Source organism: Tenrec ecaudatus, chromosome 3 (genome assembly GCF_050624435.1).
Source record: "Tenrec ecaudatus isolate mTenEca1 chromosome 3, mTenEca1.hap1, whole genome shotgun sequence".
In the NCBI taxonomy this organism is placed as follows: domain Eukaryota; kingdom Metazoa; phylum Chordata; class Mammalia; order Afrosoricida; family Tenrecidae; genus Tenrec; species Tenrec ecaudatus.
The window spans coordinates 68639041-68651373 of NC_134532.1; the positions used below are offsets into that span (position 1 = coordinate 68639041).

Sequence of the window (12333 nt, forward strand, 5' to 3'; positions counted from 1 at the left end):
GAACTCATTCAACGGGCTCTTGGAAGAAAGGCTTTGGTGATCTGCCTTTGAAAGATGGCAATCATTGAAAACAATATAGAGCATGGTTCTGCCCCTGTATCACATGGTGTCACCAGGTATATTGGGTTGGGTTGTCTAGAGAAACAAAACCACTAAAATCCATCTGTATACAAAAAGGACTTTATATCAAGAAGGTATTCTATCCCCATGCAACTCAAGTCCATGGGTCCAGTGCTAGTGTCACATTCTCATAGCTGCTGACTGATGGTGCAGAAAGGTGAATCAGGAAGCAGGGAGATCTAGGTCAGTGGGTACAGAGTCCCATGGATCTAAGGTTGGTGGGAACATGCCAAGGGGCTCGCAGCTCCTAGGTGGGTGATCCACAAAGGGCCCTCTCTGGAGGCAGACACATACAATCCCAATAAGGAGGAAGGCTAAGGGTCAGAGAGCAAGACATTCCCAGTGTCTCTCATAAAAAGATCATACCCTGAAGGGACATCATCAGGCTTGTGACCTCATTGATAAATTGGAGTCTACTCCTACAGTTTCATGCAGATCCAAGTTCATATAAAATCAAACTGTCACAATAAGTGTGAAAAGAATCTATTCAGCAGGAACTGACTGTCTTTCAGAGTATGATCTATATTGAGTAATTCTATCAGTCATAAAATATTATCTAATTCAACTAATTTTTATTTTTTTGCAGGAAGAATCATGTGTATTTAAAGATAACAAATTAGTGCTTACCCCATTACTCCATGATCTAATCATAATACAATAAGGAATGTGTTCAATGCAGGTTATTGCAAGCATTTTCACAAGGCAAGGCAATCCATGAGTAAAATACAGTTTGCGTCATGGAATTGCAAACTATACTTCCAGAAAATAATTTTGTTCATTGTTTTAAGAGATGAAAAGGCTTATGATTCATTTAGTGGTTTGGGCTTGGTAGTATATTTTAGATTATATTGTAGGACAGTTTGAGCCCAGTGTTGCAGTTACTGGTTTATTTGGCTTTTTAATCATTTTGTTGGGACTCACACAAGTCTTATCACAATCCATTCATACAGCCATCATTGGGTCAAGCACATTTGTACATGTTGCCATCATCATTCTCAAAACATTTTCTTTCTACTTTAGCCCTTGCTATCAGCTCCTCATTTCACCCTCCCTCCCTTCTTTTCACCTTCCCTCCCTCACAAACCTGATTGGCAAGGCAAGTAGCTGTCTTCCAATTTTTCTGATATAGACAAATGCAGGCTTCTATCATTGAGTTTATTTGGTGAAACATCTCAATTGATATTCTATCAATTCCTAGCCTCGTTTTTCACCAATGCCTTCAGTGTAGTTTGCACTTCTTCCTTCAATATCATCAGCTTTTGATCATATGCTGCCTCCGGAAATGGTTGAGCATCAATTACTTTTGATTCATGACTGCATTTCTTCCATCTTTTGACACTTCCTGCATTTGTGCAATAGTTTCCCCATAGAATCTTCAATATTGCAACTCAAAATTTAAAACTGTTCTTTCATTCACTCAGCCTGAGAAATATTGAGTATGTTTTTCCTTTTATTTTCTAACTCCAGAGTTTTGCACATGGCAATAAAATGTTTACTCTTTCTTCTTCAGATGCCCTTTGATATCTTCTGTTCAGCTTTACATATGTCATTTTTCTTTCTTTCATTTTAACTTACTGACCTTCAAGATCAACTTTCAGGGTTTTTTTTTTACATCCATGTCTTTTCAGTGACGTTTTGCTTTCTTTATGCATGATACTCTTGCTGTGATCCCATGACTCGTCTGATTCTCCATCATCAGTAGTCAGTGTTTCAAATCTGTTGTTGATATAATCTCTAATTTCAGGTAAGATCTACTCAAAATTGTACTTTGGACTCACGGACTTGTACTCACTTTCTTAAGCTAAAACTTGACATTGCAGTGTATGCCTCAGTCAGCCTTAGACTTGTTCTGCATAGTAACATTGGAATAGTAGTTGTATAAACTGGACTTCCTTCTAGGTATATAAAAAGTATGACAGAAAGCATTTCACTCAAAGATAGATCTTTAAATGTTTCTTTGTGTGACAATGGGACACAATTCCTCTTGAGTTTGCCATTCCTGGCACATAAACCCTGTGATTGTCTCATTTCAGTGGTCAGCCCAACCCCTATCACTGCACAATTGCCTATAATTAGAATGTCTATGCATTCCTTTTCATGTTTGACAACTTCCAGTTCTGCTTGATTCATATTTTGTCCATGCCTTGTTTTGATTATGAATGAATGCTTATAGCTGTTTCTTCTCAGTTTGAGTAATCTTTTTTTTTTTTTTTGCATTTTAAAAGCAATTTAATCGTGGGGGGAAAGAAAAGAAAAAGTTCTGAAATTAACTGTGGTAATGATTGTACAATTCTTCTTGATATGATTTTTTAACTATTGAATTGTGATATATGGATTAAGTCCCAATAAAACTGTGTAAAAAAAAAACAGCATGACACAAGTCTCACCACCCCTGCCCCTAAGAATTCTATTTGCACTTCTTCCAATACATATTTGTTCTTTTGGCAGTCCATATTTTCAATATTCGTCTCCAGAAGCATAATTCAAATTCATCGAGTCTTCTTCAGCCGTCCTTATTCAATGTCCAACTTTCATGTGCATAGAAGATAGGTTTTGTGCAGATTTACCCAATGCAGTAGTATAGACTGTGGATCCAAGCAAAATGAAATCCTTGACAACTTCAATCTTTTCTTCATTTATCCAGTTGTGAGGATTTTGTTTGGGGGTTTCTTAAACATTGAGTTGTAGTCAACACTGAAGCCTGAAGTCCTTGACCTTCATCAGCAAATGCCTCAAGTCCTTCTCACTTTCAGCCAGCAGGTTTTGTCATCTGCATATTGTAGGTCATTAATAAGACTGCCTCTCCGATCCTGAGAGCACATTCTTCTTCATGTAGAACTTTTCTGATTATTTGCTCCACATACAGATAGAGTAAGTATAGTAAGAGGTTACACTCTTTCCTGATTTTACACCTTTGTTCTGTTCCCACGATTGCCTCATCTATATACAAGTTCCACATGAGCACAATGAAATGTTCTGGAACTCCCATTTTCCTCAAGGGTATCCATTGTTTGTTATGGTCAACAGTCAAATGCATTTGCACAGTCTATAATACACAAGTAAACATCTTTCTGGAATCCTCTGCTTTGAGCCAAGCTCCTTCTGACATCGGCAGTATCCCTTGTTCCACATCCTCTTCTGAAACCAGCCTGAACCTCTCTGGCAGCTAGCTCCCTGTCACTGTACTACGGCAACCGTTGTTGGATGATCTTGAGCAAAATTTTATTTGCATGTGATATTAATGCTATTATTCTGTAATTTGAGCACCCTATTGAGTCACTTTTCTCTGGAATGAGTACGTTTTTAACTAACGCTTTCAGTGCAGTGTGAACTTCTTCCTTCTTTCAGCTGGTCATATGCGACTTTTGTATTCTTCGAAGTATGGTCTGCTAAAAGACAAGCAGACCTTGATCAAAGTCATTTCTCAGTCGATATGCGCCATCTTGTAGAAAGCCCCGCTGGAGCCGCGAACCTCCACCGTCAGCTCCGCCATGTTGGAACCGCCAGTTTGAGTAATCTTTCAGCAGAAAATGATCATCGTGAAGTCTTACTCAACATTAAGCTTGTCTCTGCTGTGAGGAGGCAGCTCCTCTCTAGGATTTTCAGTGCCTTGCAACCTGAGACGCTTAGCTTCTAGAATTAATCAGACAGCGTTCCACTGCTATTCCATGAGGTTGCCACTGGCCAGTTATTTTCAGTAACAGATTTCCAGGTCTTTCCTCCAAGTCTGTGTGACTGGAAACTCCAATGGAATGTGTCTACTGTGGATGACCCTGCTGGTCCGTGAAATAATAACTGCATGGGGAAAAGCTTCCTGCCTCCCAACAACAGGAAAGCTACCGTAGTCTACCAAACTGACAGATGATTGGTTTAGCAGGAAATGGCCAGACCTTTTTTAACAAAGAACATAAAAGTAGATTTTTCTTAGGTACCTCTAGGTCGATTCTAACTGCCAAACTTTTGGTTAGAAGTCAAACATGCTAAGTCACCAAACATTCCACCTTGGCCACTGTTATTCCGCTCACTAACTTCAACTTCCTCTTTTGTAAAGTGGAACAATAACAGTCCCTTTCTCAGATAATTGTCCTGAAGGTTAAATGGTAAGTGCAAGTAGAATCGAGCATGGTACTTGGTGTCTGCTGTGTGTAATGCTAAATAGACATTAGTTAATATGACTGTTATTAATAATTTGTGCTAGACTTTCATACTGTCTCTCAGCATGTATTTGTTGTTGTCAGTTGCAGTTCACTTCATTGGGACTCAGCATTACCCCATGTGTGCAGAATAGATGTGTGTTCCTTAAGATTTTCTATGCCAGGACCTTTCAGGACCAAATGGCCAGATCTGCCTTCCAAGGTCACCTGTGAGTGGGTTTGAGCCACAAACCTATGGGCTAGTCAACAAGTTTCACTATCTGAGCCTTCAGAGACAAAACATATAAAATCCTGTTGTCCATACATCTCTTGAGCGAGTCTCCCCCCAAAACCAATGCTGATTCTGGGACCTGGTGACATAGTGATTACTCATTAGGGTGCTCACTGCATGGTCAGTGATTCGAAACCACCAGCCACTCCACAGGAGAAAGACAGGGCTTTCAATTCCCATAGTTACAGTCTCAGAAATTCACAGAAGCAGTTTTACCCTGTTGTATAACATCAAGATGAGTCAGCATCGACCCGATAGCACTGAGTCAATTCGAGGTAACATTTTTCCTGGTTAAAGTCCTCCTCGGCCTCAGAGACCCTTGACCATATTCCATATAGTTTCCCCCTTAAATAGTAAAGCATATGATGTACACAAATTTTCGAAAGTATGGTCTTGGCTTATCATTTATATTAATGAATGGCTTTTATTCCTCAGGTCAGCTTCTTGAAGCTGCTGAGCATTATGAAGCATTCCATCAACTGACGCAAGGACGGATATGGAAGGATGAGACAGGCCGCTTTCTCAACTTGTTGGCCTGTGAGAGCCTCCTGAGGACTTACAGATTACTCGCAGACAAAATGCTCGAAAATGGAGACTACAAACAGGCCATCAAAATTCTAATAAAAGCTTCTGAAATAGCCAAAGAAGGTAGGTGAAAAAGCACCCGCTCACATTGCTTTCTTTACTGGGCGGACACTGGCTCTCCCCGGAGTCAAGTAGAGATCAAGAGTTTGGGTGATTATTGCCTATGAAACGCAAAGACAAATGCCATCAATAATACTTTCAAATTTCCCTGTAAAACAGAGGGGCCTTCATGCTGACAACAAGAAATCCATTAGATCCTTGACAGCTTTATCTTCAAACTTGCAATCTTCCGGGAGCAGTGTTGGAAAACCGCGAATCCATAATGAGAAGTTTAAGGTCATTTACGAAAGTTAAGGGAGGGAGCTTAGGGGTACTTTTTTTTTTTTTTAAGCTGTTTTGTTTCTTTCATACAATCTGAAAGACCTTCCAGCGTCGGTAAATTCATTGTTGTCAGGTAGTAAATATTTAGTTAGGAGTAACAGGAAGATAAAAACCAAAAACGCATCCCTGTTGAGTCAACTCCGACGCATGGTGACCCTAAAAAGACAGAGAAACCCCCAAAGAGTTTCCATAGCGATAATATTTATAATCTCAATGGCAGCAGACTGCTGCATCTTCTTCGCTCAGAGTGGCTGGTGGGTTCCAACTGCCAGCTTCTCAGTAAGCAGCTCCCTAAAGAAGATGCCCACGTGCTTAACCACTGCATCACCAGGGCTCCTAAGAGGACACTGTGAAAGTAGGACTGTCCCGTCTTTTAGACCCTTACCTCTCAACGTGTGATTTTGGGATCAGTAATGACACATCACCAGTCGGCTTATGAGAAAAGCAGACTCTCAAGCCTTCTGAATCAGCATGTTAAGATGATCCCCGGTGATTCATATGTACATGAATCACAGCAAAGGTACTTTGTGATAGCTCATCTTCCCCTTCCCCTGTCATATCATGGTGTGTGTATAAAATATCAAGAAAATGTGTAGGGGATACTTCTATAAACTTCTCATGTTTGAAATGGAAGGATATTTTATTATCAGACAGTAATATATTAATAGAGCTGCCTTTTCAGAGAAGAGGAGATACAAGCTATGCTCTTGGACCACAGTTCATTAGCTCATGGATACATTTAATAGATTGACTTAATATTTAATTACCTAAATGAAATTGGGTTACTTAAAGTAAATCAAGCTTCCCTTAATGTACTAGTGTGATTTTATCTTACTAAAAGAGTAGACATAAACATATTTTCTTCTTGTTACTTCTTTTAATAAAATCGGTTGGACTACTCATAGGGTAGCACTCTTATTGAAAAATGTATCGCATTAAATAAGCTGCTTTGAAATGGATGGTAATTTCATATCTTATCCAAAGGGATAAACACTGATATCAACAGTTAGCTCTTAGACTGTTTTCTCCAAGGAACTTTGGTCACAGGGTTAACTACACAGAAGTTCTATGTAAAATAAGGTACCAATCAGGAAAAGGCATTTCATTTTAGGTTCATGTTCGTTAAATTGTTCTGTAGGGTTACAATGAGTCCGAATCGACTCTATGGCAATGAGTTCTAATGTTATACACTCACTCCAGGTCTGCTCTTTTGCCAGACATTTCGGCAATGCTAAACGACAGATGATCTCGTAAGTCTCACGTTTAGGTATACAACTAAATGATTTTCTCTACATTATAACATTGTTCAATCACTGGCACTAATTCCAGAACATTTTCTTCATCCCCATTAGCAGTCATTCTCCATTCCTCCCTAACTCCACGCTCCGCATCTACTTAATCAACTTTCTGTCTATGTGGATTTGTCCATTTGGGGCAGTCCACTTAAATGGAACATGTGACCTTTGAAGACTGGCTCCTTTCCCTCGGTCGAATGCCTTCGGTATGCGTCTCTGTCATAGCGTGCGGCAGTACTTCATTCCAAGCAATAGTTCATTGTTTTCTCATATGTTTTGTTTTTTTCCATATGTGTATTGGACACTTTAGTTGTTTCCACCACTGAGCTATTATAAATAACGCTACTACTCTAAGCATGTGTGTACATTGTTGTGCTTTGAGCACGTGTCTTTTCACTTACTGTGGGTATGTAGCTGGAAGGGGAACTACTGGCTTATATGGCAACTCTAGGAGCCATTGGCATGGTGCTCTATGCATTGAGCTGCCCAGCACAAGGTTGGAAGTTCCAACTGCCAGTTGTCCCCAGGGAGAACGATGAGGCTGTCTGCCCCTGTAAAGATTTAAAGCCTCAGAAACCCACAGGGACAGTTCTCTTCGGTCCTAGAGAATCACTTTGAGTAGGAATTGACTGAATGACAGTCAGCTGCCATATTGGGGTTTGGATTTTTGTTTTGTTTTCTTGATTAGTGGTAAGTCTGCGTAAACTCTTGAGAAGCTGCCCGGTTCCCTAAGAGGCTGCACCCATTGATATTCCCACCAGGCATGTTATGATCTGTCTCGTCATAACCATCCTGTGATTGCTGGATGGCGTCAAGTCCACTGAGATGCATCGCAAATGCAAAACCTTTCTCCCTCAAAACCTGTCTTCCTATCAACAGGGTAGATTTTTCTTTTTCGCTTCTTTTTTTTTTTCTCTAAGCTGAGAGTGTTCTCAGCCGTCCGTTGCCCTCCTCAAATGAAGGGACTTTATAGGCCGTTTAACTCAGCAACAGAAACTTCCCGGGATCAACATGCCATTAGCTAAAGGACAACTTCTCTGTGAAACCCCTCTCCTCTACCCCATCTTTCCCATCCCTCTGTCCTCCTAGCCCTCGTGCACACAAACCGGTATCAGAAAAAGCCAGAGCCCAGTTGGATGGTAAAAGTTAAAAAGCGCCCAGACAGGATCATTGACACAACCGACTCTGCTGAACGAGACCTTGAGGGTATAATTCTCTGCAATTGCTGAAATAGCTAGAGCAGAAAAAGAAAATTGCTGTCACTGGCGTTGCCGTTCTGTTTCCTTGCTGTCTCCCAAGCACGTCGCCGCTGCACCAGGGGTAATTCAATGAGTGGAGTGAGTGAGTGGAGCAGAGAGGATTGCCAGCTCCGGCTGAAATCTATCACCACTGGATTGCAGAGTTCAGAAACCGAGGCTACTTACTTCCCCAAGATCAAACACCAGAGTGGCTCTGTCAGTGAACTCATGGCCCAGGAGTGAGGTGATGCTGGAAGTCAGAAGCATCCAAAAGTAGAAAAAAGACAGTGTTTCTTTTTTAAAAAAATAACGAAAACCTTTCATGGCTCTCATAAATATATTATATATTTATCAATGGTAGGATATATGTCTCGTTCACCTGCATGTTATACCTTCAGCAGCCTGTGCTTTTGGAAAAGGGAATTGGATAATTCCTAGAGTAAAATACATTTCTGGATAATTAGAACTAGTGAATTCTTTATACACACACACACACACGCACACACACAGATGAGGAGCATTCAAGCATTAACAAAGGAAAATGTATTTGGAATTCAAGATATGCATGGAATTTTATTACCTCCCCAAAAAATCTGTCAGTTGTCCTCAGCTAAACTAGAACTGGTATCATTTAAATCAATTGGAGTCAAAATATTAATTCTTTAATTTGTTAAGTATATGCCCTGTTACTGATTTAGCCGATCTTCAGTCATATGTATGTGAGTATGCGACTTTGTATATGGACCCTTAAAGAGCTGATGCCCACCCAGATGTTCCATGTGTGCACTAGTGGTTATGCTGTATCACTGTGGGCTTTGCATGGTGAGTAATTACAGAAAAATATGATTCCCAGTGATGCCAACAATGGGCTATGTCTGCTCAGAGAAAATCCCTTATAATTATTAGTTGCCACCTATTACTTTAACATCTGAGATCCAGGTACATTTTATTTTCAACTGTCTTTTTTACACCCTCAGTACAATTAGGCATGAGAGATTACTGCTAATCTATACACTGCTTTTCAATGAGGTTCTACTATCTTGAAAAGCAAGCCTTCCATCAACAGCAGGCGGACATGGGAGATATTGTGGGTTCACTTCCCAGCCACCACGATAAAGCCAATGTTGTACTAAAGCCCCCAAAGCAAGGATTCCATTTGTTGGATTAAACCAATTTCTTCAGGCTGTAGTAATTTCTCTATATCTTCCTTTTAGGAAATGACAAAAAAATGGAAGGAGAAGCTTCCTATTATTTGGGCTTAGCATACTGGGCTGCTGGGGACCACAAGACAGCATTAACAGTAAGTTGGAGTAAACTTTTGGTTGTTGTCATTTGTAACTTTATAATTTGTCTTTTTTTTTGAGACTAACAAATGGAACGGGGTAGAGGTAAGTGTACCTATTTATTTACATAGACAAAAGCAGAATAGCCATGTGCTAGAAACATTTTTAAATGTGTTTTATTGTGTATTGTGTACAGTCGGTGTGCATGACATGCTTTAAGATACAAGAAATTTAATGTAATGTGACCTCCTCTATCACCAAGGATAAGAGGAAGTAGGTTTAAGTGACAGCAAAAGTATATATTGTTGACACTAGATGCCATCAACTTGGCTCCTCCTCTTTGAGTCCCTGTATACAGAAGAAAACATAACCCGGTCCTGCCCTATCCTTGTAATTGCTGCGTTTGAGCCCATTGTTGCAGCCACTGTGTCAATCTAGCTCCTTGGGGAATTTCCTCTTTTCCCTGGACTCTCCGCTTTATCAAGCCTGATGTGCTTTCTCCAGGGACTGATCCTTCCTGATAACATGTCCAAAGCACACGAGATAGATTCTCACCGCTCTCACTCCTAAGAAGCATTCTGGCTGCATTTCTTCCAAGACAGATTTGGTCATTCTTCTCTCAGGTCAAGCCATTCTCAAATTTCTTCACCAGCACCGTAATTCAAATCCAGCCATTCTGGTTTTCCTTATTGATCTTGTGCCGGGGGTGAGAGGGAGGGAGAAGGAAGGAGGGTGGCAGGGCAGGTGTTCGCTTGGGATATTTTGAATTTGAATAGTTTCCAAGTACCCAAAGAAGAGACCAAGTGAAAAACTAAGTAGATAGGTGTGGAATTGCAGAGAAAGTCTGGGTTGGAGGCAGTCTGTAGATGTAGGAGTTTTCACTCTATCGACACTGTAGGATGGAGGCAATGTCCCTAAGAAGGCTTAGAGAGTTAATCGTGATAAAAGGTCCAAGCTGGATAAAGGAGGCATGTAAAACCAAGGGAAGCAGAGCAAACTAGGCATGGATGATTTCGTGTAATTTGACAGAACCAAATGTTTCCAACAGTCATGTGATGCAAACTCTTGTTTCATGTCCTACAATTTGTCTTTGAATACTTCTATGCAAGTATTCCCATTAGAAACATTATCTCCATGTGTACTAACCCACGGGGTGACTAGAGAAACAAATCCACAGACAACCATGTCTGTGTGTAAGAGAGAGCTTATATCAAAGAGCTATTATATATTGAAACAACATTCCATCCCAGTCCAGATCAAGTCCATAAGTCCAATATTATCTCACATGTCCAATACTAGTCCATAAATTCCTCTTCAGACTCACGTAGCACATGCAATGATGCCAAATGGAGGAAGAGCTCAGGCCGGTGGGTGAAAAGTCTTGTGGATCCAATGCTAGTGGAACTATCTCAGTGTTGGTTCCTCCAGCTCTTTGAGTGTCTCTCCAGCAGGAAAGTGGAGCAGAGAGAGTGTGGCCTGCCTCCAGGGAGGTGAGGAAGTTCCCAGAATCCTCATGAGAAGGCCATACCCACCCAGAGGCATCATCAGGCTGTGACCCAATTGACAGGCTAGACCCCACCCTTCACTCATTATATTCACTTTTGTCCCAGGGTTCCGAAAAGCTCACTGAACTCCCAAAATGTAAAGGAAATGGCTCACGTGCGTGTGAGTTCTGCCAAGTCCCCAATCCAAAATTCACGCCACTGTGTGAAGGATCTTGCTCATCCACAAGACTGTGAAAGCTGGTGGAGTCAGGTCAGGTGATAGGCCGCTACGCAGGTGCGCCAAATTGGAAGTCAGGCAGAAGCAAGCCAGATGCAGGATCTAGAGTATGAGTGAAAAGTCCAAACGAGTCTGCATAGTCAGGAAAGGAAGCTCACAAAAAATGGTTTTGATGGAGGTGTGGTTTTTGCCTTCTGCAGCTCATACCTGCAAGGAAACAATGACTCAACATACATCCCACCTTAATCCTGTCTCATTAGAATAACAGATAACCCAAACAGGATTATCACCACAGGTGTGAGGCTCGAAGTGATAATGCATACAACCCACCACAAACTGGGGGTTTCTTAGGCTGAGCGCTCTAGGGTAGAAACATCCAGGGTGCATCTATACGTATGTCTAGAGGGAAGTTGTATCGAGAAAGAGAGAGATTGATGAGTTAGATTGATTCCCCAATTGGTTGATTAGTTGATTAGATTACCTAATCACAAAGTCAAATTGTATTCTTTCTTTTTCCCTTTGCAATCTATCCCAGGTGTTTAAAGCATATATGTTGTTCTTGTCATGATCCTGTGAAGAGGTGAACAGTGCACAGAGATCAAAACCTTTATCACATGAGAGGAAGGGCAAGAAAGCACACACTCGATAGATTTTACAATTCTTTCTTATATTCGACCCAACTTAATTATTGTCATGAATTATCTGTTAGGTCACCCTCCCACTTGTATCTTGATTTTGTCATTCGGATTATATTGCATTTTCAGTATTTCCCTGTGAATTCAGCTTCTACTCACACATCGTGTCCTTCCACTCATTATGTTTTTAAAGGTTTTTACACTTAAAAAAAGGAAACCCTACATAGATCAATCTGTTAATAATAAATAGAAAAGAGGGATTTTTATAATTGTGTGCCTATATCTTCACATATTCTCCCATTCATTCTAGTGATGATTTATTAATTAACATAAAGAATAAAAGAATACATTGACAAACATATGAATAACAGTTTGGTGACCTCATCTTTACTAAAAAGAAAACAAAAACAAACCCATTACCCTTGAGATGATTCCAATTCACAGCAGTGCTATGGGAGGTCATTGCCTGAATAATTGAATAAACCAAAGCAAAACACCCACTGCTATGGAGTCAATGGCTACCCACAGTGACCCTATAGGACAGGGTATAACTTCCCCTCTGCGTTTCTACAGGAAATTCCCATCTTTTTCTCACAGAGCGCCTGGTAGTTTAGAACTGCTCCCTTTGCCATTAACAGCCTAACTCATT

The 12333-nt window shown here is 40.6% G+C and overlaps 1 protein-coding gene across 1 annotated transcript in view; it reads left to right on the forward strand.

Moving 5' to 3' along the window:
• TTC29 (tetratricopeptide repeat domain 29) overlaps positions 1 to 12333 on the forward strand; it is a 181134-nt gene that overhangs the window by 97943 nt on the left and 70858 nt on the right. The window contains exons 5-6 of the mRNA XM_075543526.1: positions 4981 to 5193; positions 9259 to 9344. Of these exons, the coding sequence (XP_075399641.1) occupies positions 4981 to 5193; positions 9259 to 9344 (299 nt within the window). The remainder of the gene's footprint in view (positions 1 to 4980; positions 5194 to 9258; positions 9345 to 12333) is intronic.